At 43.1% G+C, this 27,046-nt stretch overlaps 1 protein-coding gene across 1 annotated transcript in view; it reads left to right on the top strand.

The window, feature by feature from the left end:
- The window catches only part of SETDB2 (SET domain bifurcated histone lysine methyltransferase 2), a 228,918-nt gene that overhangs the window by 164,267 nt on the left and 37,605 nt on the right, over window positions 1-27,046 (top strand). The window contains exons 24-27 of the mRNA XM_056560069.1: window positions 8,377-8,438; window positions 9,535-9,590; window positions 14,178-14,250; window positions 15,748-15,800. Coding sequence (XP_056416044.1) covers window positions 8,377-8,438; window positions 9,535-9,590; window positions 14,178-14,250; window positions 15,748-15,800 — 244 coding nt within the window. The remainder of the gene's footprint in view (window positions 1-8,376; window positions 8,439-9,534; window positions 9,591-14,177; window positions 14,251-15,747; window positions 15,801-27,046) is intronic.

The following is a 27,046-nucleotide window of genomic DNA, read 5'->3' as shown; positions in this document are numbered from 1 at the left end:
ATGCCCCTATTACTCCTCCAGAAATATCTTTAGTGATCAAAAAACTCCCCAGAGGTAAAGCCCCTGGACCAGATGGGTTTGCTAGCCATTATTATAAGCAATTTAATGAGGTTCTTACCCCCCATCTCTGCAGATTTTTCCAGGAGGTGCTGGACTCTGGTGCATTTCCTGGTGAAAACATGCAAGCACTTATAGTCACCATCCCTAAACCGGGCAAACCCCCTACTTGTCCACAAAATTTTCGCCCAATCTCCCTACTTAATCTGGATATAAAAATATTTGCTAAAATTATCGCCAATCGCATAGCCGTCCTGTTGCCTTCTTTGATCGCTCCTGACCAAGTTGGTTTTGTACCTAATAGACAGCCCTATTATAATACCAGACGAGTGTTGGGGGTTCTACACCATGCTGTGGCCCGGAATCTCCCTGTTCTAGCCCTCGCTCTTGACGCCGAGAAGGCGTTCGATCGCCTCCGGTGGTCGTTCGCCTTCTCGGTTTTGGGGAGAATGGGATTTAGCGGTTCTATTCTCACTGCGATTTCAGCCCTCTACAATAATCCCTCCGCCAAGACGTATGTCAATGGGGCCCTTTCCCCTAGTTTTGCTCTCACGAATGGCACGAGACAGGGCTGCCCCCTGTCCCCCCTTATATTCATTTTGGCATTGGAACCTTTAGCTCAAGCTATTCGGGAAAATCCCCACATCACTGGAGTGGAGATAGGAGGGAGGCCCCACACTATATCCCTTTATGCGGATGATGTACTCCTCACGCTCACCAACCCAGACCGTTCCCTACCGACAGTAATGTCCACGCTTGAACACTTCGGCATGCTCTCATATTACCACCTGAACTCCTCCAAGACCCAAGCCCTTCCGGTCAATATCCCTCCTGCAATACTTTCCACGCTGAAATCCACTTACACATTTGACTGGCAATCCAGAGGGATTCAATACTTAGGCATCACCCTAACCCGCTCTCCCACTGACCTTTATAAATTGAACTACCTGCCTCTTCTGTCCAATACGCACACGGAACTGACTAGACTGGCCAAACACGACATCTCCTGGACAGGACGGATAGCTACCTTCAAAATGCTACTCCTACCCAAATTTTTGTATATCTTCCGCACCTTGCCGTTGCGTGTACCAGATGACTATTTTCGCCGAGCCCACTCTATGCTTACGAGCTTTGTTTGGGCCCATGGGAAACCACGGATAGCCCGCAACATCATAACTAGGGATAGAAGGGTGGGAGGCTTAGCCTTACCTGACTTGAAATCATACTATTTATCTGCAATGGTGTCCTCCATATCGGGATGGTTTACGCTGACTGACTCTACCCCCTGGTTTCAGATAGAGAAATTCATGTCCCACCCGTTTTCTCTACCTGACCTACTCCTGACACCGTTCTGGAACATACCTGCCCCCATACACCTGGGTCCTGTGGTTTCCGCTTCCTTAGGAGCCTGGTCACTATTTCACCGCACTGCAAGCTCACATGTCTCCCACTTGAAACAAGCATTGCCCTTCACCCTTTTACAAGCTATGCTGCCTGACACGGACCTTAGGCTTTGGGCGAATAGGGGGATATCTACAGTGGGGGATCTGATGGACTCCAACAACTTCCAGACCTTTTCCCATTTAAGCTGCACCTACGACCTTCCCCCTTCTGATTTTTTTAAATTCCTACAAGTTAGACACCTGGTAATTTCTCTGACACACTCGTCCCTCTATAGAGACCCGATCACCTATTTGCATGTCTCTAGAGGTAAGAAAGGCTTGAAACCCCTCTACAACATTCTCCAACAGACTGCACAGTTTCGCAAATTTCATATACTAAGGAGCTGGGAGAGGGACTTGGGATGCAACTTCAGGGAGGAGGAGTGGATGTCGGCATTTAACATGACCAGGAAACATCTTAAATGCACTAACCACATTGAAGCTATCACAAAAACAACGCTTAGATGGTACTACACGCCCGATAGGCTAGCCCGTATTTACCCCCTGACCTCTAGCGACTGTTGGAGGGGATGCGGTGACAAAGGCACATTGTTCCACATACTTTGGTCGTGCCCAATGATTCAAAGTTACTGGATAGCTTGTAGGGACCTTTTCCTTGAGGTCCTCCCTGACTATGTTAACTGGTCTCCTCAACAGGTGCTCCTTCTACTGGGTATTGCTATGCTTCCACCCAGAATCAGGGGTCTCCTTTGCATTATGTGTGCCATAGCTAAGACTGTATTAGTACGAGATTGGAAGTCCACGAAAATCCCTACAATTTCAGATGTTATAGCCACCATCAATCTCACATGCTCCTATGAAAAAATAATCTCACTCGGTAATTCCTCCTACCAGCAGTTTGAAACCAAATGGTCCTTTTGGATATCCTCCCGATATTTCCACGCTCCTTGACCCTTCTCCCCTAACGAACCTTCCCCCTCCTTTCCTCTAACCTTTCCCCCCCTACCTCCCGCCCCTACCCTTCCGCCCCCCCCCCCTACTACCGTCCCGATCCAGTTTCTACCCCCTCTCCCGGACCTCTCTATTACCCTCCCTGATTCCTGTCGATTTCTACAACACCGACCTAGACCCATTGGCACTCAGCTTCCATTAGCGCCCTACTGGGTACAATATGCCTTGCGTATTATTTGCCTTTTCGCAGGTTGTGGACTTTGCACTTTCTATGGCTATATCTTATCACAGGATGGACACTAGAGATGTTACTGCATCATGCTGTTTGTTCATTTATGTTTTTTCTATTTTTCTTTGTTTTGACCCTTACCGGGTGTTCCCGGCTGTCTGTGCATTATGAAACCCAATAAAAATTATTCTTGAAAAAAAAAAAAAAAAGAAGAGAGGATTAATGTTTTAATAGCACACTGTACCAGTGACCTTTCTAGTTAGTACACCGAGTGTCCGAGCTGCAGCAGGGCACTGGGGTACACTAGATAGTAATGACAAACTAATAGTCTGCATGACTGACATTTCATGATTCTATTGGAGAGGAATTAACTGGATACAGTGTTGATCATTTTAAACACCACTGCCATCTAGATGCAATAAATGTGCAACACACTAAGTTGGATACTATTTTTATGAGCATAATTAAAAGTTATATTTTATGGGGGATTTCTAGTCAGGGTTTATCCTGAGGGGATTTATTCCCCAAGTAGGTTTTGTGTTACTATAATACTACTACACACTGTACCCTCTGAATATAATACTACTACACACTGTACCCTCTGAGTATACTACTACTACACACTGTACCCTCTGAATATAAAACTACTACACACTGTACCCTCTGAATATACTACTACTACACACTGTACCCTCTGAATATACTACTACTACTACACACTGTACCCTCTGAATATACTACTACTACACACTGTACCCTCTGAATATACTACTACTACACACTGTACCCTCTGAATATACTACTACTACACACTGTACCCTCTGAATATACTACTACTACACACTGTACCCTCTGAATATACTACTACTACACACTGTACCCTCTGAATATAATACTACTACACACTGTACTCTCTGAATATAATACTACTACACACTGAACCCTCTGAATATGTTACTACAACATTCTGCACTCTCTGAATATAACCTTGCCATGCACCCTCTGAATACAATACTGTAATGTATTGTGGCCCATAAAAACCGTACTACCCCAGAAATTCCTTATAATATACACTATACCTCTGGAATACAAAACACTCTGTGCCCCTAATGTATAGCAATAATGCCCCATCCTGTGCCCCCACATATAATTATGAACCGTCCTGTTCCCCCCACATAATAATGATTCCCTTTGTCCCGTGCCCCCAGCATTTAATGCTGCCCCCTGTGCTGTGCCCCTCACATATAATGCCCCTGTCATGGTCCCCTTACATATAATGCCCCCGTCATGTTCCCCTCACATATAATGCACCCTGTCCTGCTCCCTCAGGGGGCATTATATGTGAGGGACACAGGAAACAGGGCATTATAAGTGAAGGGCACATAACAGAAAAGGGCACATATATAAGTGAAGGGCACAAGCGGGGGGGGGGGGGGGCACTATGAGTTAGTAGCACATGTCAGGGGGGCATTATATGTGAGGGGCACATGACGGGGGCATTATAAGTTGGGAGCCCCTGTCAGGGGGGCATTATATGTAAGGGGCACATGTCAGGGAGGCATTATATGTAAGGGGCACATGACAGGGGGGGCATTATATGTAAGGGGCACATGACAGGGGGGCATTATATGTAAGTGGCACATGACAGGGGGGCATTATAAGTCAGGAGCACATTTCAGGGGGGCACTATATGTGGGAGGCACATGACAGGGGGCCCCTGTCATGTGCCCCTCACATATAATGCCCCCCTGTCATGTGCCACTCACAAATAATGCCACCCTGTCATATGCCCCTTACATATAATGCCCCCTGTCACGTGCCCCTTACATATAATGCCACCCTGTCATGTGCCCCTTACATATAATGCCCCCCTGTCATGTGCCCTTTACATATGCCACCCTGTCATGTGCCCCTTACATATAATGCCACCCTGTCATGTTTCCCTTACATATAATGCCACCCTGACGTGCTACCAACTTATAATACCCCCCCCCCCCGTGCATTCCCCTGCATGGTATAGCGCCCGAGCAGCTCTCTTACTTGCTTTCACATCTCAAATGCTGCTCGATTGTTACAGAGTGTGCGCCGCGGGAACATGACCTCCGGGCGCCGGCATGATGATATGGAGCAGCGTGTGATAAAGGTGAGAGGATGGTGAAGCAGGAACTAACAGCTCCCGCTCCGCCATGCTATAGTACGGGAGGGGCAGCAATTTTGGGGGGAATTGCCCCGTTGCCCCGCCACTGAGGTCAGCTGGGAGGAAGAAGCATGGCAGCTCTGTTATGGAGGTCTGGCAGTGCCCTGCACAGCTCTGTCAGCAGGCATGCACGCTTTGCATTCTATAATTAAAACACAGCCCTGGAGGCTCAGTGTAATGTCACGCCCCGCCCCCTCAATGCATGTCTATGCGTCACGCCCCCTCCTATAGACTTACATTGAGGGGGTGGGGTGTGGCGTCACACTTCACACTCTGAGCCTCCAGTGCTGCGGAAAGCTCACAAAGGTGGGTGCGTAATGAGAGATTCCAGAGGTCCCCAGTGGCAGGACTCCCGCGATCAGACATCTTATCCCCTATCCTTTAGATTCTTCTGGCCGAAGTACCCCTTTAAAATAAATATATATATAGTTAGCGCTGCATAGGTCTTTCTATAAGGTAGTTCTACCTCATGGGGACCCCGCGTCATAACGGGTCGGTCCCAGCGGCTAACGGTAGCCGGGACCAATAGCGCGCGTCACCGATCGCGGTGACATGCGCTATTAAACCTTTAGACGCGGCAACAAAGTTGATCGCCGCGTCTAAAATGTAGAAAAAAAGCATTCCTGGCAGCTCACTCGGGCTGATCAGGATCACCACAGTAAAACCGCAGTGTCCCGATCAGCTAGGATGCAGCAGGAGGGTCCCCTTACCTGCCTATGGCAGGTCCGATCGGTGATTGATTGCTCCAAGCCTGAGATCCAGGCTTGAGCAATCGACCGCCGATAACACTGATCAATGCAATGGCAAAGCATTGAACAGTGCTGGCAATCAATGTACTGCATGTTATAGCCCCCTATGTGGGCTATAACATTGCAAAAAAAAAAGTTAATGTGATTTAACCCCTTCCCTAATAAAAGTTCGATTCACCCCCCTTTTCCCATTAAAAAAACATGTTAATAAATGTAAACATATGTGGTATAGCCGTGTGTGTAAAACTAATAAAAATATATTGTTAATTAAACCGCACGGTCAATGGCTTACACATAAAAAAATTCCAAAGTCCAAAATAGTGTATTTTTGGTCACTTTTTATACCATAAAAAAAATTATAAAAAGTGATCAAAAAGTCAGATCAAAACATAAATGCTACCGATAAAAACTTCAGATCACGGCGCAAAAAATGAGCCCTCATACCACCCTGTATGCAGAAAAATAAAAAGTGACAATTTTAAACGTATACATTTTCCTGCATGTAGTTATGATTTATTTCAGAAGTACGACAAAATCAAACCTGGGTATCATGTTAATCGTATGGACCTACAGAATAAAGAGAAGGTGTCATTTTTAACGAAAAATGTTATGCGTAGAAACCAAAGCCCCCAAAAGTTACAAAATGGGGTTTTTTTCTTCAATTTCGTCATACAATGATTTTTTTTTTGGGGGTTTTGCCGTAGATTTTTTGGTAAAATGACTGATGTCATTACAAAGTAGAAATGATGTCGCAAAAAATAAGCCATCATATGAGTCTGTAGGTGCAACATTGAAGGGGTTATGATTTTTAAAAGGTGAGGAGGAAAAAAACGAAAGTGCAAGGAGTCCCCAAGGGGTTATAATACAATGTCTAAGTACCGCATATACTCGAGTATAAGCCGAGTTTTTCAGCACGATTTTTCGTGCTGAAAACACCCCCCTCGGCTTATACTCGAGTGAACTCCCCCACCCGCAGTGGTCTTCAACCTGCGGACCTCCAGAGGTTTCAAAACTACAACTCCCAGCAAGCCCGGGCAGCCATCGGCTGTCCGGGCTTGCTGGGAGTTGTAGTTTTGAAACCTCCGGAGGTCCGCAGGTTGAAGACCACTGCGGCCTTCAACATCATCCAGCCCCCTCTCACCCCCTTTAGTTCTGAGTACTCACCTCCGCTCGGCGCTGGTCCGGTCCTGCAGGGCTGTCCGGTGAGGAGGTGGTCCGGAGAGGAGGTGGTCCGGAGAGGAGGTGGTCCGGTGGGATAGTGGTTCCGGGCTGCTATCTTCACCGGGGAGGCCTCTTCTAAGCGCTTCGGGCCCGGCCTCAGAATAGTCACGTTGCCGTGACAACGACGCAGAGGTGCGTTCATTGCCAACGTACTTCTGCGTCATTGTCAAGGCAACGCCTCTATTCCGGGCCGGAAGCGCGGAGAAGAGGCGCCCCCGGTGAAGATAGCAGCCCGGACCACCTCCTCACCGGACGACCTCCTCTCCGGACAGCCCTGCAGGACCGGACCAGCACCGAGCGGAGGTGAGTACTCAGAACTAAAGGGGGTGAGAGGGGGCTGGATGATGTTGAAGGCCGCAGTGGTCTTCAACCTGCGGACCTCCGGAGGTTTCAAAACTACAACTCCCAGCAAGCCCGGACAGCCGATGGCTGCCCGGGCTTGCTGGGAGTTGTAGTTTTGAAACCTCTGGAGGTCCGCAGGTTGAAGACCACTGAGGGCGAATGATGAGAAGAGGATGATGAAGGGGGGGTGTGGGGATGATGAAGGGGGGTGGGGATGATGAAGGGGGGATGTGTGGGATGATAAGGGGATGATGAAGGGGGGATGTGTGGGATGATAAGGGGATGATGAAGGGGGGATGTGCGGGATGATAAGGGGATGATGAAGGGGGGATGTGTGGGATGATGAAGGGGGGATGTGTGGGATGATAAGGGGATGATGAAGGGGGGATGTGTGGGATGATGACAAGGGGATGATGATGAGGATGTTAATGACGGGTCTGGATGATGACAGGGGGGGATGAGGTATTTCCCACCCTAGGCTTATACTCGAGTCAATAACTTTTCCTGGGATTTTGGGTTGAAATTAGGGGTCTCGGCTTATACTCGGGTCGGCTTATACTCGAGTATATACGGTATATATATATATATATATATATATATATATATATATATATATATATATATATATATATATATATATAAAAAATGTCCACTACTTAGTGTAATCACGCGCTGTAATTATCTAGCTAGAGCAGGGTGCCCCCAGCTATTGCAAAACTACAACTCCCAGCATGCCCGGACAGCCTTTGGCTGTCCTGGCATGCTGGGAGTTGTAGTTTTGCAACAGCTGGAGGCTCGCTGCTTGGGAAACACTGACATAGACAGTGATTTACAGCTCCCAGCAGCTCTTTCTTACTTTTATATGTAAGGATTTGCTTTATCTATATTAGTTATCTACTTATGTTTTCTTTAATTCTCACTTTTTCCTATTTTCGGATGACATTTTGGTGCCTTTAGAACCAATTACCAGGTTTCCATAGAGTTCTGGTCTCAACATACGATGGTTTAGACATACAATGGTCATCCCGGAACCAATTTATATTGTAACTAGAGGGACCACTGTATGTATGTATATATATATATATATATATATATATATATTTTTTTTTTTTATATTGTGCACTTGTTTGCTTTAAATTGTGAGGTCAAAATTACATCAAGATTTCTCCAAATATCCTATTTATTATTTATTTAGTTATCATTTATTTTTATTTTTTTTACATCCAGCACAAGTTCAGAAGAAAGTGATTCTATACTGAGTCCAAAAGTGACGAAAACTTTCTCACTTAGTAAGTACTGTGTATAATGTGTGTTTTTACTGGGGATAGTTTTTTGATTTGGTGAACATTGGTTTAACCTATGTACATAATGCTCCCATTTTAACTGTTGTATGCTCACATTCTTGTCACTCCATGTCTATCTAAGCCCGTATTCACACCACATTCAGCGACTATGTTTGAAGGGACTTCAGATGCTTCTGACATTGACTACTGTTAGGTTCGACCCCAAAGTGTCGAGTGGTCTTCTGTCGGTGGATTCCCAATAAGTGCGTTGAAGGCTTGTAAGGGGCTGCAGTCACCCTACTCTCCCCCAACGTCACCCTGCCACTCAAATCATGACACAGACGCAAGTGCTGTGACTAGGCCGAGGGCAGTAACAAGTCTCACCCTCTTCTCAAGTGTATTTTCTTATATACATGATTTTCAATATGACATGCGCAGTAAACTTTAAGTTGTAACTAAGACAGGAAACCGTAAATCATTTGCATAGTCAGCAGAAAGTTGAATGCAAATATACATAGCTAAGCTGAAATCTAACAAGCCATTGTTTCAAGGACACATCTTTGGTAACAAATGATAAGAGTTCTGTATCTCGTGTCCTGTAGCCTTGAATATAAAACACCAATTGTCTCAAGTCCAAAAGGTCAGGAGTTATGTAGAAAAACAAGAATGATAAAATGCAGTCTTTAAAGAAATAAACCAAATGGAGTCTCCTCTAATCCTATCCTATCAACTACCATTAGGAAATGTATACTGCATGGCAAATAAATATTTTTGTATACAGGTGTGTTTTAAAGCATATTGAAATACACTTTTATTAGAGTTGGGGTTGTGGATCCCAATATATCTCAGCCAAATGTATATAAAAAGGAAAAACTTTTTACATACGCTTGGCTATTAAAATCCAATGGAACTTCAACATATCTGCTGAGAGATTTTTCACAAAAAATCAATACAAGCCCTTTATAAAAAAAAAAAAAAAAGTACCATCCTTATTCTTCTGGCCTAATTTTTATATGTGAGACCCAGTATACATGGAATATGTTGCCTCATGAAAAATGTAAATTTCACTATTTTAATGTATAATATGTATTTCTTTATAAAGGTGGATTTCCAAAGAGAAAAAAGGAGCGTAGTTCACAGACGAAACCTAATGAGAAGGTATGCTAACTTAAGCACATTGCAGAACTGATAAATTATTAACTAATATATATTAAACTCCTTAAAGCGTACCTATCAGATCCAACATTTTTTTTTTAAAATGCCGTATATCACTCAGTACCTAATCCTGACCATGTACATCAAATTGTAATGTGTCTAGCACCTTTATTTATTTTTTTATTACACTTTTAATTTAGATCACTACTCTGAATTCCTCTCAAAGGGAGGGGCGTGGCCTCACTGTGCAGGTCTCCGCCCCCTCCCTCAGTATGCTGTCTGCTCACATCTCCCCAAGCATTAGCAAAACCACAACTCCCAGCTTGTTCTCACTGACAGTAGCTGGACACAAGCTGACAGTGGGAGGATTTATTCTCCAGCGTTGAGTCCTGCGCTCACAGCTGTCAATCAAGGAAGTGTGACATAGGTGATGACGCATGGACACAGCAGGACTAGTATGTGTCCAAGCAGGCAGTGGGGGGGCAGTTGTTTGACTGGCTTTTTCAGTATGAAATACAAAAAAATTCCTAATGAAAGCAATTGCAAAACCTGTTGGTTTTGTATACTTTACAACTTATCAAAAGTTTTTGTATCTGACAGTGCCCATTTAAGGACACGCGCATGAATGTATGGTGCTGCATCGTATTACTAAGCATACAGTGTCATACATTTACAGCATAGCTATGAAGGGACTGCTGGATCGTGAGAGTTCCAGCTGCTGTCAGCAGCCAAGGGCTCACCGCTTATGGCAGACATCAGCGATTACCATTATCCACCATTAACCATCTTTAGGGAAAATGGAGGTGTTGATGGGTTCAGGGGGCAATTGGGGGGATCCAATGAGGGTTGTACAAGAATATTGGTGATCAGAGGCGTGGCTTGTAGCTTCTGGGCCCCGATGCAAGATCTGCAACAAGGCCCCAAATGCCAATAATAATAATAATGGTCTTTTATGGGGGAAGATGTGCTTTGGAGCCCCCTTAGGCACCAGGGCCCCAGTGCGATTGCTACCTCTATAGGTAAGCCCCTGTTGGTGATAGTACTGATCATTACTATGTTATCCCACTTCAGCCTCCGCAACGATCCTCTTCCTGGTTGTAAGTGGTTGAACCTTTACGCTGCAGCTCAGCTAATCGACTATCGGCGGCCGGCTGAGCGTCAGTATAACTGGCAACAGGAAGAAGACCGGGGCCGAATAAGTCACACTATTGAAACGGGACATCCCTGTGGCTGGCTGAGCTGCAGTATGATGGATCAAGCACCACTGGAGTGGGATATCGGAGGCACCAGGGGAGTGGTGGTAGGCAAAAAATGTTGTATTTCAGAGTTCTCCTTTAAAAGTCAAGGAGGGAAAATGAAAACACAAAAATAAATATTAAAGGGGTATTCCACGCAAAAACTTTTTTTATATATATCAACTGGCTCTGGAAAGTTAAACAGATTTGTAGATTACTTCTATTAAAAAATCTTAATCCTTCCAATAGTTATTAGCTTCTGAAGTTGAGTTGTTGCTTTCTGTTTAACTGCTCAATGATGACTCACTTCCCGGGAGCTGTGCAGTTCCTATGGGGAAATGTTTTAATCATGCACAGCTCCCGGGACGGGACATCATCATAGAGCAGTTAGACATAAAACTTCAGAAGCTAATAACTATTGGAAGGATTAAGATTTTTTAATAGAAGTAATTTACAAATCTGTTTAACTTTCTGGAGCCAGTTGATATATATAAAAAAGTTTTTACCTGGAATACCCCTTTATCTTTGTCCTCAAAACCAAAATGGGCTTTGTGTTTAAGACAGGGACAGGGTACCTTTGGCACGAATGCGACCCTCAACAGTTGAATCAATATATTTGGCCTGCCGGTGCTCTGTGTGACTAGCCAAAGACTACCTGCCAGAGTAGCAAATCCTCAGCAGGTTTGGCCAGTTATCAGACATCCCTCTCACCTCCCTAAACCTCCTCCGCCCTCCCCACAACCTTTTCATAAGGCTATCCCACTGTATTGCTTTTGTATGGATCCCTCCTGTAACATGTAAACGCCACAGCCCTCCAGACGTCTGCATGTCACACGTCTGGTTGCAGCCTACGGTGGTAGCAGTGCCCAGGGACAGGAATTTCTGTATGCCTCCTGACCTGCTGCACCACTGTGGGAGATATATATATTATATACATATGTATGTACAGCGGCGTACCTATTGTTTGGCTAACCCTGTTCCCGCCAGGGACGCACAGACCACCAAACAGATTCGGAGCCAGAGGCTCCAGGCATGTTACTTGTAATGCTGCTGTACCCTTTGAAGAAGATACATCAGAAGAAGATACATTGTACCTTTTATGTATTTGTTTGTACTTTTATAATGTAGAAAAATGATTTCATTCTCTGGTGCCAAGAGTCAATGAGGTGTTCACAAGCCCCTGAAGTGCTGAGGGCTGCAACGCCTCAACTCTTTGTTGTCTTTACTTGTACTTGCCACAAAATGCTTGAGGGTTTTAAATCCCACATAGTGGCACTGTACACTTGGTGGTTGCAGAACCTAAATAACTTGTACTTTTTCGAGCGGCCTGCTGTCAGTGTTAAGAACCATGAAATGCTCCAATTGGTCTACCTGATTTGAGTTGTGCCCAAAGAGACAGTTTTGTTTTCACCTCTATAACTGTGCCAGATATTCTGTGTGGATCAACTCTGCACCTCTTTGGCTGCTATGTCTCTACATCTCTCAGATGTGCCCACCTACACATGACTGTGAGCATGCAAAGTCTATGTCAACCAATATTGTGTGCCCAGTATGGTCACAGACCACAGAGCCAACACTTTGGAAGTCCCTGTCCTCAGCAAAGAGAGTTACTCAGCAATAAAGGCTACTCTTTTCATTTGCAGCAAAAATAATTGTAAGAATTAAACATATTTTCACCGTGCAAATAGAATTGTACTAAGGACAGCTGTAGCTTTTAGTAAACAGTATAAGGCTGGGTTCACACTACGGTTTGTATTTACGGTTCCCGTATACGGCTGGGAGGAGGGGGGCGGGGCTTAATCGTGGCGCCCGCACTCAGCCGTATTCGGGAACTGTATTTAATGCATGTCTATGAGCCGACTGGAGTGAACCGCAGCCTCCGGTCGGCTGCGTTTCGGCCGTATACGCTTTCCCGACCGTAGGCAAAAACGCAGCCGACCGGAGGCTGCGGTTCACTCCGGTCGGCTCATAGACATGCATTAAATACGGTTCCCGAATACGGCTGAGTGCGGGCGCTGCGATTAAGCCCCGCCCCCTCCTCCCAGCCGTATACGGGAACCGTAAATACAAACAGTAGTGTGAACCAAGCCTAACACAGTATAAAAGTATAACTTCATAGGAGAAGGGATTTCTCTTTATCAGTAGTTTTTCTACAAGAGCACCCAGCTTATGGTCTCTTTCTCTACTTTGCCAGTCATGTTTTTCTCTGCAGGACTGATAAAAGGCATTTTCCATATTTTTTCATATCCTTCCCATTTTGATATAAACTCACTATAGATAAAAAGTCTGTTTCGGTGGGGATGGCATCTAGTTATTTGTCTGGAAACATAAAGGGTTATTCCAGGAAATGTCCATGTCAGGAACTGTCCAGAGCCGGAAAGGTTTGCTATGGGGATTTGATTGCACTCTGGACAGTTCCTGACATGGACAGAGGTGTCACCAGAGAGCACTGTGGTTAAAAGAACTTCCTCTGTAGTATACAGCAGCTGATAAGTACTGGAAGTCTTAAGATGTTTAAATATAAGTAATTTACAAATCTGTTTGACTTTCTGGCACAAGTTGATTTAAACAAATTTGTTTTCCACTGGAGTACCCCTTTAAAGCCAATTCTTTATAGAACATATTTCTTTACCATTATCATGAAGCTAAATCAAACTTTAAAGGGGTTCTCCCGTGGAAAACTTTTCTTTTTTTAAATCAACTGGTGCCAGAAAGTTAAACAGATTTGTAAATCACTTCTATTAAAAAAATCTTAATCCTTCCTGTACTTTTTAGGGGCTGTATACTAAAGAGAAATCCAAAAAAACAAAATGCATTTCCGATGACATCACGAGCACAGTGCTCCCTGCTGACCTCTGCTGTCCATTTTAGGAACTGTCCAAAGCAGCATATGTTTGCTATGGGGATTTTCTCCTGCTCTGGACAGTTCCTAAAATGGGCAGAGAGGTCAGCAGAGAGCACTGTTGTCATGACATCAGAGGAAATGCATTTCGTTTTTAGATTTCTCTTTTTTAATAGGGGTGATTTACAAATCTGTTTAACTTTCTGGCACCAGTTGATTTTGAAAAAAAAAGTTTTCCACAGGAGTACCCCTTTAATGGATAGATGCTTTGTTCTTCCTAACACTGGCACTCAATAACACCAATATACTCTGATTCTATGGTGTCATAGACAGCGTATAGAAAACTATATATTACTGCTTCATTTGTTTTTGACCATTCTATCTATAGCTGATGTATAGTTAAAACAAACATGCATGCAATATGATTTCCTAGCTATATTATTCATAAATGCTGGAAAATTACAATGGGCTACCAGAAAAATCTGCATTTTATTTTGGTTCTTGTAATGACAGCTTGAAGAGTTTCTGAAAAATATATCTTCACAGGAGAGGAACGACTTATCTCAAATATATTCTGAGCTTGGGGGTAAGTAGTGACATTTTCTCATTGATCTTTATCATAGAGGATGCCTACTACAGTATACAAATGACAGTAAAAAACATACCTATGGCTAATAATAGCGATAATTGGAACTTTATCAATAGGCAATGTAAAGGTTACTCATAGTGACGTATACATTTTCAATAGGTACTGCTGCTTACAGCATGGTTACCACAATAGCTCCCGAAAAAGTGACAGGCATCATTGGTGAAGGATCATCTAGATCAGTGGTCTTCAACCTGCGGACCTCCAGATGTTGCAAAACTACAACTCCCAGCATGCCCGGACAGCCGTTGGCTGTCCGGGCATGCTGGGAGTTGTAGTTTTGCAACATCGGTAGGTCCGCAGGTTGAAGACCACTGACCTAGATCATCTAAATGAAAGATGGATGTCAGATTGTTGTTTTTTTTTTTGTAAATCTCTTTTTATTAAAGAATTAACAAAATACAAATTATATATATCAACTGTACATTCAATTGAGAGCAAATTATCAATGTAGAAAGGCCTAAAGACTGTGTTCACACCAGCATTTGTATTTGTGCTTTGATACCTGTTTTGAAAAACATAAAATCTTAAAGGGGTATTCCAGGCCAAAACTTTTTTATTATCTATCAACTGGCTCCGGAAAGTTAAACAGATTTGTAAATTACTTCTATTAAAAAATCTTAATCCTTCCAATAGTTATTAGCTTCTGAAGTTGAGTTGCTGTTTTCTGTCTAACTGCTTTCTGATGACTCACGTCCCGGGAGCTGTCCAGCTCCTATGGGGATATTCTCCCATCATGCACAGCTCCAGGGACGCGACATCATCATTGAGCAGTTAGACAGAAAACTTCAGAAGCTAATAACTATTGGAAGGATTAAGATTTTTTTATAGAAGTAATTTACAAATCTGTTTGACTTTCCGGAGCCAGTTCATATATAAAAAAAAGTTTTTGCCTGGAATACCCCTCTAAGCACAGGGCCAGGACAAGCAGACAAGACAAATGGCGACCCACCCCTCCCCGGCATTGCAAGGGTCTATGAATATGTATTCCCCCCCCCCCTACTGACACCAAAAAACAGACCACATATATATTTAATATCTGCAATCAGTGGTGTTACTAGAATCACATGGGCAGATTCTTTTTTTAAAAAGCGCATATTTAGCTTGCTAGGTATTTTTTTGTAAGTAATAAATAGTAATAGAGATGTAGTTGTGATGTCTCCAGCTGTGAGGTCCTTAGATCCTCGCTTTTCCCATATTGCCGTGGCATGGAAGCCGTAGCCTGAAGTCATCATGACTGACCATCATGAATGACCTTGACTGCTTACAGGATCCTACTGAGGAAAGGATGTGAGGGCTAAATTCATATACAAAAAGAAACCCGTCATTTTCTTCAGTTATTGAAAAATACATATTGTGCTCTTTTGCGCACACATGAAATGTCTCGCCATTCTTTATTGTTTAAAAATTCTGAACTGTATTTTGTTTTAATTCTAGGGTCAATGCAGGATCCAGCTATGGAAATTGCTTCACCCCAGGAGAATCAAAATGTATGTTTTGGGGGTTGGCCCACATATATATATTTCTACGATATTTTTAAATCGCATTCAGTGCACCCTTGTGGACTGCAGCTGTTACTAGTTAAAACTGGAAAGATGCTTTACAAAAAGTTTACATGTTCCCCAGCATTTTATGAGGAAGATAAAAAGTTTACACAATTTATTAGTTGCCTTACTCTAATGCCATAATTGTGTGCCAAAAATGATGCAAAGAACTGCCCCCCCCCTGCCTACTTGGACATATACTAGTCCTGCTGTGTCCATGCATCATCACCTACGTCATGGACACACTTCCTTGATTGGCAGCTGTGAGCGCAGGGCTGTCAGCCTGTGTCCCGCTACTGTCAGTGAGGACAAGCTGGGAGTTGTAGCTTTGCTAATGCTAGGGGAGATGTGAGCAGACAGCATACTGAGGGAGGGGGCGGAGACCTGCACAGTGAGGCCACGCCCCTACCTTTGAGAGGAATTCAGACTAGTGAGCTAAATTAAATGTGTAATAAAAAAATAAATAAAGGTGCTAGACACAAAAATTAGATGTACATGGTCAGGATTAGGTACTGAGTGATATATATATAAAAAAAAAATGTTTTTTGTTGGATCTGACGGGTACGGTTTGATGTCAGTGTTTCACTCTAACTCCTGAAACTGACTGGGAATTTTTTCCAAATAATTTAGAGAACAACTTCATATGGCAATTACCGGTAATAAGCAAAATAGGACAATAGTTATGGCAATGTGTTGGGTCTTTATTAGGCTTAGGCAGGACCACCACATGGGCCCCCAATGCCTGCCAAGAAAACAGACAGGAAAGGATAATGCTATTGAAACACTTAGTAAAAAAAAAAATGTGACAGCAAAGATTTGAAAGTTTTGTAGAAAGAAGCCATAAAGCCATCATGCCCTGGGCTCTTACCACCTTTGAGAGAGGAAATCACAGCCTTGACCACGGAATCCGAGAAAGCTGAATCCATAGCCACAGAAACTTCCTGGTCAAGGGTCAGAAGAGCTGTTTCAGTGACATAAGGATTTAAGGATTATTCCAGTGGAATTTTTTTATAGTCCTCTGTTTGCCCAGCCTGGTCCGGTGCGCCGATATAGGTGTCCCGTCCTCGGGTCCAGATCTTCTTCTGCACCCTGAGGCCTGGTGTGCCACATTGCACTCAGCTTATCCCCTGCCCCTCTCGACCGGTGACTCGCTGAGTGCAACGTCATGTAAGAGGGAGAAGGCAGGGCCCAGGCCAGTTACATGATACTGCGTTCAGCTTATCACTGACATAGGTGGGACAATGCTGCGGCCAGGGGTACGGGACACCGATATCGGCGCACTCAGGGAACTTTGGAAGGTCAGTTAAAGTTTTTTTTTTACTTCTTGCAGCCCGGACACAGAGGAAAAATTAAAAATTCCACTGAGTATTCCTTTAATCTTAACATTAAGAGCATCAGTGGGCAAATCAGCATAATTCCCTTTAATATTGTACAAAGATACCAAATATGTTTTGAAAACATTGGTAATATCACAAGGGACTCTATATTCCAGTTTTGGATAGTAGGGATATAGGTGGCAGGAATAGGAAGATTTTGGGTGGAGAAGATGAGCAAGGCGCCTACCACACTTATTTGCATGTTCATAAAGGAAACTATAGAACCACTCCTTTTGGTTATGGGCATTGTGGGTAAGAAGGTCCTTCAGCTGCTCCCTCAGAGTTCATATAAAATGCAAGAATCAGCAGACGGTTTATGTGATCTACTGAGGCCCTCGAGTTGAGATAACATCACTGGTCTCGTCCTAAGCAGACAGGAAGGAGGGGGAGACAGAGCAGATTGCTTTCACAGCATGTGACTTGACAGCTAGGAAGAAAGCACAGCTGATATTGATCTCTGCACTATGGCTTTTTGCATTATATTAGTAAGTTGCCTTGTCATACTCACCATGCACAGGTTGTTTCTTTCGCTGGACAACCTTTTTAACCTCTTAATGACCACAAATATGCCTTTATACTGCTCTTGGCTGTTACTTCATATAGAGCAGGCTCATAAAGGTAGCCCTCTCTATATAAAGCGGGTGTCAGCTGTATATTACAGTCAACGCCTGCCTGCAACTGCTGATCCTGGCAGTTTAACCCTCAGCATGCCGAGGTTAATAGAAGGTGGGGTGCTGATCAGACCCCTGAAAGATGCTGCACCTTTCAGTTCACTCTCTGTATACCACAATCACTAACACAATCGTGGGGTGTCGATCATTAACTATAGAAGCCAGAAGACTTCTGAAGTCCTTCCTGACTGCCATAGGGAGATCTTTTACAGTTTGTCTCAAGCAGTTTACTGTCCTATAGTAGTATGGCAGTGAACTGTAAAAGCAATCTAATGATTGCTTATAAAAGTCCCCATGGGACAAAAAAATATAAAAAATTAAGAAAAGCCCCAATAATAAAAATATAAAACACTCCTCTGTTTTTCATTTTAATAGTCTAAATAAAAAATAAAAAAATTATGTATTTTTTTATCACTGTTTGCAGAAATCTTTGAAGTATTAAAATATTTGATCCCACACAGTGAACATTGTAAACTAAAAAGATACATAATGTAAAAATTACTCATTTTGCTCACATTACATCCTAGAATTTTTTTTAATAAAAAGCAATCAAAAAGTCCCATCAACATTAAAATAGTACCAACAAAAAGTAAAGGTCATGTACAGGCTGATGTTGGTGGGTCCCTGTGATGGGTGGGTTTGTGATGCACTCTGCTCCTCTTCATCGGGCGCCGCACAAGGAGAGGAAGAGACTTTTCAGGGCACTACAGGGGCTTGCGGCAGTGTTGGACTGGGACCAACAATTGGTCCGGGCATTTTAGAATAAGCAGCCCATTTTTTTGGTGGGGGTCCAATTGCTGAGACCCCGACCGTTCACCTCAGTTCAAATTGCTCTCCAGCTGTTGTAAAGCTACAACTTCCATCATGCCTGGAGAGCCTAAGGCATTATGGGAGTTGTAGTTGTGTAACAGCTGGAGCTCTACAGATTGGGGTACAGTTTCTCCCATCATAACTGCAGAACTTATAAGTGACTACAGCAGTGATGGGACAGTCAGACAGAATGCACAATATCAGTGGAGTCTCATACCCACACATAATTGGTTTCTTAATTTGTCAGTAGATCCTCATCCTCTGTATAACGACAGTAATCATAATACTGCCAGACACTGTGCCCCCTGAATATATCCCTGCCAGGAACTGTGCCCTCTGCCACACACTGTACCCGTAACAATACTGCCATACTTTGTTTCTTTTTAGTTCGACTGAATCCAGGTCTCTCTGCCCTCCTCCTTATGCAGACCCCTCCAGACTCTTCTCTTCTCTACCAGACTTCTCTCTCCTCCTCCAGACTCCTCAGTCTTTCTCCTGGCTCCTCTGTCCGACTCCTCCAGACCCCTAAATCTTCCTCCCTACTCCTCTGTTACACACACACCCCCGTCCCAAAATGCCCCCCAGGGCTCATAATCCCCACCACCCCCTCCCTTAGTCTTTCTTCAGACTCCACTGCCCCCCCCCCCCTCCAGACCTCTAAGTCCTGTGTATATGTATGTATGAAAGGTGTGTGTACAATAGATGTGTGTTTGTGTGTATGTATATATTTTAAATGTGTATTTGACTGGTATATGTATAATAGACAGTCATGCACACACACTCCTACTTATTATACACACATCTATGATACATACATCATAACATACATCTATCATGCATATGTCTATCATACATACATGCATCCAACAATCATACATATCTATCATGCATACATATATGTATGTATAATAGATATATGCATGTGTAATAGATGTATGCATGCATGGTAAATATATACATCATACATACACACATCTATCATACATAAATTATACATGCATGCATACATCTATCATACATACATCTATCATAAATACATGCACATATGTAATAAAAAGTGAGACCACTAGCACTGTTAAATGGATACTGGTATTATGTTACCCATGCTGCTGCTAAACTTTTCGTATGAACGTGTATATCATCCGAAAAAGTATACATTTATTTCAATAAGTATGTTAGCGCTGTGTAGGTCTTTTATAAGAATATAATTTTTTTTTTACTTATAAAATATGTATGTTTTGTTATTGATACCAAATCCAATGAGCCAAACAGAAATAAAGTTATATTCTCATACCTGTCTGTGAATGACTGTATTTTTCAGTGGCAGGGTGCTTTATTATACCGAGGCTGTAATAGAACAAGTACAAGGTATATTACAAGGTATATTGTAACTGTAGTACTGTTATATATAGAGCCCTATGCACATAGTGTTGCGGGACCTGCGGTTACTAGTTCCCCAACTCTTATTACCTGTGTCAAGGAAGTTTCACATAGCCCTCTGATTTGTACCTCGGGAAAGATGTTTCTCCAAGTCCAAGGATGGAAGGACTTTTGGATCTCGGAGTCGGGGCGATGTCCCATTACTTCCTATCTGGAAAGCATCCTTAGACTTAAAAATGTTTAATTTTGCCCTTGGTACAAATCAGAGGACTATGTGAAAAACAGGTACCAAGAGTTGTGGAACTAGTTACCACAGATCCCACAACAAATGTGCATAGGGATATATATATATATATATATATATATATATATATATATATATATATATATAACAGTAGCTACAATATCCTTATTCAAAATAGTGATATTTTATGTTCTATTACATCCTAATAAAGCACCCTGCCACTGGAAAGTTCAATCATAAACATAGACAGGTATGAGAATATAACTTTATTTCTGTTTGGATTATTGGATTTCTATCACCAAAAATACAGTATTTTATAATTTAAAAAAAAGTATATTCGTATTAAAAATCTACACAGCGCTAACTTGCTTATTGAAATACATGCACACATCCATCTGTTATACATACACACATTATTATACATACATCTATCATACATACACACATCCCTCTCATACATACATGCATGTATACATCTATTAGGCTGGGTTCACACTTCAGCGGAATATCTGTCCAGAGATTCCGGAGGTCCTGTGGGCTGTGGAATGCACTTCTGAGCATATTTTTGGTGGTCCTAGTGCCGCTGTGGGATCTCCAGCAGAAATTCGGTCAGTAGACTCTGAAGTGTGAACCTGGCATTATGCATACATCTATCATACATGCATACATCTATCTATCATGCAGTCATACATACATCTATCTATTATACACACATACATCTATCATACATGCATACTTCAAACATGCACACATCATACATGCATACACACATCTATTATACATACACACTGCTTTCATGCATACCGACTACCCTCCCGAATACCCCTCTCCACCGTTTAACTTACACTTTGACCAGGAGATCAGCACCAGTTATTAGGAGCAGAAGATGTAACGCTGGTCTTAGGTGACTTCGCCCTCCTTCACTTGGCGCCGAGAGCATGCAGGGGCTAGGAGCAGACGTGCATGCCTGTGCGAGGCACGTTTGCTCCCAGCAGCCATTGCTGCTATTAACCCGTACAGGACCCAGGGCGTATGGATACGCCTTGTGTACCTGGGTCTTAAGGACCCAGGGCGTACCTGTATGCCCATGGGAATTTTGGTCCCTGCCGAGCGCCGGGCGTGGACCGGACCAGGGTGACTGCTGATATCGATCAGCAGGCACCCCGCGCAAATGCCCAGGGGGGTCATCAGACCCCCCCCATGTGGGCGATCAGCGCATATCGCAAGTGAATTCACACTTGCGATTTGCGCCGATACGGGTCTATGGTGACCTGGTGACCCGGAATATAAGGGGAATCGCGGTTGTCCATGACACCTACGATCCCTCTGAAGGGATAGGAGTGAGGTGGCAGGGGTGCCACCCCTCCTATCCCTGTTATTGGTGGTCTAGACGCGACCACCAATAGCAGATCGGGGGCGGCGGGGTTAACTTTAGTTTTCCCCGTTCTGTCCACCCACAATAGGCGGGGCAGGAAGGGGAACCGAAGGGGACTGAACGCCGAAGATCCACTTATCCATCGGTGGAGGCTGCTGGACGCGATCGGCTGTGGTGATCAGCGCGGGCGGCATGTCGTGCGGCAGAAGAGGATGGCTCCCTGGATCCGACAGAAGCCAGCAAGTTGCCTAGCAACATAGAAACATAGAATGTGTCGGCAGATAAGAACCATTTGGCCCATCTAGTCTGCCCAATAATCTGAATAGTCCCTGGCCCTATCATATATATATATATATATATATATATATATATATATATATATATATACTCCTTCACTGTATTTGCAGCGACCACTTCTGCAGGAAGGCTATTCCATGCATCCACTACTCTCTCAGTAAAGAAATACTTCCTGATATTACTTTTAAACCTTTGCCCCTCTAATTTAAAACTATGTCCTCTTGTGGTAGTTTTTCTTCTTTTAAATATGCTCTCCTCCTTTACCATGTTGATTCCCTTTATGTATTTAAAAGTCTCTATCATATCCCCTCTGTCTCTTCTTTCTTCCAAGCTATACATGTTAAGGTCCTTTAACCTTTCCTGGTACGTTTTATCCTGCAATCCATGTACTAGTTTAGTAGCTCTTCTTTGAACTCTCTCTAGAGTATCTATATCCTTCTGGAGATAAGGCCTCCAGTACTGCGCACAATACTCCAATTGAGGTCTCACCAGTGTTCTGTACAGCGGCATGAGCACTTCTCTCTTTCTACTGCTTATATCTCTCCCTATACATCCAAGCATTCTGCTAGCGTTTCCTGCTGCTCTATTACATTGTCTTCCTACATTTAAGTCTTCTGAAATAATTACTCCTAAATCCCTCTCCTCAGATACTGAGGTCAGGGCTGTGTCAAATAATCTTTATTCTGCCTGAGGGTTTTTACGCCCCAGGTGCATTATCTTGCACTTATCTACATTAAATTTCAGTTGCCAGAGTTCTGACCATTCTTCTAGTTTGCCTAAATCCCGGATGGCGGATCCCTCCAGGAACATCAACCCTGTTACATATCTTTGTGTTATCAGCAAAAAGACATACCTTACCATCGAGACTTTCTGTAATATTGCTAATGAAGATATTAAACAATATTGGTCCCAGTACAGATCCCTGAGGTATCCCACTGGTGACAAGACCTTGCTCTGAATATTCTCCATTAACTACAACCCTCTGTTGTCTGTTACTCAGCCACTGCCTAATCCACTCAACAATATTGGAGTCCAAGCTCAATGACTGTAGTTTATTGATAAGTCTTCTATGTGGGACAGTGTCAAAAGCCTTACTAAAATCTAGACATGCGATGTCTACTGCCCCTCCGCCATCTATTATTTTAGTCACCCAGTCAAAAAAATCAATAAGATTTGTTTGACATGATCTCCCTGAGGTAATGGTTTTCATCTTGCAATCCATGGGATTTTAGATGTTCCACAATCCTATCCTTTAGTAGGGTTTCCATTAATTTCCCCACTATTGATGTCAGACTTACTGGCCTATAGTTGCTTGATTCCTCCTTACTACCTTTCTTGTGAATGGGCACAACATTTGCTAATTTCCAATCTTCCGGGACGGCTCCTGTTACCATTGATTGGTTAAATAAATCTGCTAACGGTTTTGCTAGCTCACCACTAAACTCTTTTAATAATTTTGGGTGTATCCCATCAGGCCCCTGTGATTTATTTGTCTTCACTTTAGAAAGCAAACGTAGAACCTCTTCCTCTGTAAAGACACATGCATCAAAATATTAATTAGTTTTTCTCTCTAATGGAGGTCTTTTCCTTCTTTTTCTTCTGTAAAAACTGAACAGAAGTATTCATTAAGGCAGTCGGTTAGCCCTTTATTCTCTTCTACATACCTTCCTTCCTCTGTTTTTCATTTAGTTATTCCTTGTTTTGATTTCCTTTTTTCACTTATATATCTGAAGAATGTCTTATCCCCTTTTTTCACAGACTGAGCTAGTTTTTCTTCTGCCTGTGCTTTAGAAGTTCTTATAACTTGCTTGGCCTCATTCTGCCTAGTCTTGTAGATTTCCCTATCTTCATTGCTCTGGGTTGTTTTAATTACTAAATGCTAGTTTTTTGTTTTTTTATGATTTTGGCCACTTCTGCTGAGTACCACAGTGGTCTCTTCCTTTTTCTGCTTTTACTGACAAGTCTAGTGCAATTTTCTGTTGCCTTCAATAAAGCATCTTTTAAGTAGTCCCATTTCTCCTGAACTCCATGTCATTTGTTCAAGTCTGATAGGGACTCATTTATGACGACTAATCTCATTTTTGAAAAGTCTGTTTTTCTAAAATCTAAAACTTTTGTTTTTGTGTGGTGTGACTCCTTCACTGTTCTTATATTAAACCACACTGATACGTGATCACTAGATCCCAAGCTTTCGCCAACAATAACATCATATACCAAATCCCCATTTGTGAATACCAAATCCAAAATGGCCTCCTTCCGCGTTGGCTCCTCAACCACTTGTTGTAGAGATAATCCCAGTAGGGAATTTAGAATATCTGTACTCCTGGCAGAATTTGCTATTTTGGTTTTCCAGTTTATATCCAGAAGATTGAAGTCTCCCATAATGATAACTTCTCCTTTCATTGTCATTTTAGATATTTCTTCAACTAGTAGATCATCTACTTCTTTAACTTGGCCAGGTGGTCTGTATAGCCCACCTACACGAGTTACTGCATGATTACCAAACTGCAACGTAACCCAAACTGACTCTGTGGTTGCCTCACTTACTTTTATTAGGATAGATCTTATGCTATCTTTCACATATAGGGCCACTCCTCCTCCTTTCTTGCCTTCTCTGTCTCTTCTGTATAAAGAGTACCCTGGTATAGATATGTCCCAGTCATTCCTTTCATTAAACCATGTCTCAGTAACAGCCACTAAATCTACATTCTCAGATACAATTATTGACCCAAGTTCATTGATTTTATTACCTAGACTGCGGGCATTTGTAGACAGGACTCTGAGCTTGTCATTTCTTAACTTCTGGGCTAATGACATGTTCTGGCATTGTTTCGGGGGGCAATTGGACTTATGGATTTTCACTCTTTTGCCCCCCCTTCCTAGTTTAAATACTCCTTTTGCAACATCTGGAGAGCTGCAGTCTGAGACCATTATACAGTGGTCTCTACACTGTAGCCCTCCAGATGTTACAAAACTACAACTCCCAGCATACCCAGACAGCTGTTTGGGCATGCTGGGATTTGCAGTTTTGCAACAGCTGGAGGTCTACAGTTTAGAGGCCACTGCACAGTGATCTCTATACTGTAGAACTCTAGATCTTGCAAAACTACAACTCCTAGCATGCCCACATAGCAGTTTGCTGTCTGTGCATGCTGGGATTTGTAGTTTTGCAACATCTGGAGGTCCACAGTTTGGAGATCACAGTGCAGTGGTCTCTAACTGTAGCCCTCCAGATGTTGCAAAACTGCAAAGCCCAGCATGCTCAAACAGCAAACAGCTGTCTCAGCATGCTGGGAGTTGTATTTGCGTAGCTCCAGCTGTTGCATAACTACATTTCCCAGCATGCGATCAGTACATGCTGGGAGTTGTAGTTTTGCAACAGCTATAGGCGCACTGGTTCGAAAATACTGAGTTAGGTAACCTAACTGAAGGTTTTACAACCAGTGTGCCTCCAGCTGTTGCAAAACTACAACTCCCAGCATACATTGTCTGTCAGTACATGCTGGGAGTTGTAGTTTTGAAACAGATAGAGGTTTGCCCCCCCCCATGTGAACGTACAGCGTACATTCACACAGTCAGGTTTACAGTAAGTTTTCTGCTTCAAGTATGAGCTGTGGCAGCGCAAATTTCAAGCGGGAAGCTCACTGTAAACCTCTGCCAATGCGAATGTACCCTAAAAACACTGCACTACACTACACTAACACATAATAAAGGGTAAAACACTACATAAACACCCCCTTACACTGTCCCCCCAATAAAAATGAAAAACGTATTGTACGGCAAGGTTTCCAAAACGGAGCCTCCAGCTGTTGCAAAACAACAACTCCCAGCATTTCCGTACAGCCACTGACTGTCCAGGCATACTGGGAGTTTAGCAACAGCTGGAGGCACCCCGTTTGGGAATCACTGGCGTAGAAAACCCCTATGTCCACCCCTATGCAATCCCTAATTTAGAAGTCAAATGTGTATGGAGCTCTCTCATTTCGGAGCCCTGTCGTATTTCAAGGAAACAGTTTAGGGCCACATATGGGGTATTTCTGTACTTGGGAGAAATTGCACTACAAATTTTGGGGGGCTTTCTCTCCTTTTACCCCTTATGAAAAGGAAAAGTTGGGGGCTACACCAGGCTGTTAGTATAAAAAATTTTACACTAACATGCTGGTGTGGCCCCATACTTTTTATTTTCACAAGTGTTAAAAGGAAAAAGAGAACCCCAAAATTTGTAACGCAATTTCTCCTAAGTACAGAAATACCCCATATGTGGGCGTAAAATGCTCTGCGGGCGCACAACAAGGCTCAGGAGTGAGAGCGCACTATGTACATTTGAAGCCTAAATTGGTGATGTGCACAGGGGTGGCTGATTTTACAGTGGTTCTGCCATAAACGCAAAAAAAGAAATACCCACATGTGACCCTATTTTGGAAACTACATCCTTCACGGAATGTAACAAGGGGTATAGTGTGCCTGAACACCCCACAGATGTTTAATGAAAATTCTTCAAAGTTGGATGGAAAAATGAAAAAAAAAAAATGTTTCCACTAAAATGCTGGTGTTACCCCAAATTTTTCATTTTCACAAGGAAAAATAGGAAAAAAGCCCCCCAAAATTTGTAACCCCATTTCTTCTGAGTAAGAACATACCCCATATGTGGATGTAAAGTGCTCTGCAGGTGCACCACAATGCACAGAAGAGAAGGAGCGCCATTGGGATTTTGAAGAGAAAATTTGTCCGGAATTGAAGGCCACGTGTGTTTACAAAGCCCCCATAAAGCCAGAACAATGGACCCCCCCCCACATGTGACCCCATTTTAGAAACTACACCCCTCACGTAATGTAATAAGGGGGGCAGTGAGCATTTACGCCCCACAGGTGTCTGACAGATTTTTGGAACAATGGTCCGTGAAAAGGAAAAATGTAATTTTCCATTTGCACAGCCCACTGTTCCAAAGATCTGTCAAACGCCAGTGGGGTGTAAATACTCATTCCACCCCTTATTAAATTCTGTGAGGGGTGTAGTTTCCAAAATGGGGTCACATGTGG

The sequence above is a fragment of the Hyla sarda genome, chromosome 2 (assembly GCF_029499605.1).
Source record: "Hyla sarda isolate aHylSar1 chromosome 2, aHylSar1.hap1, whole genome shotgun sequence".
In the NCBI taxonomy this organism is placed as follows: domain Eukaryota; kingdom Metazoa; phylum Chordata; class Amphibia; order Anura; family Hylidae; genus Hyla; species Hyla sarda.
Note: the sequence above shows the minus strand (reverse complement) of the source record. Positions and strands in the feature narration are given on the sequence as shown.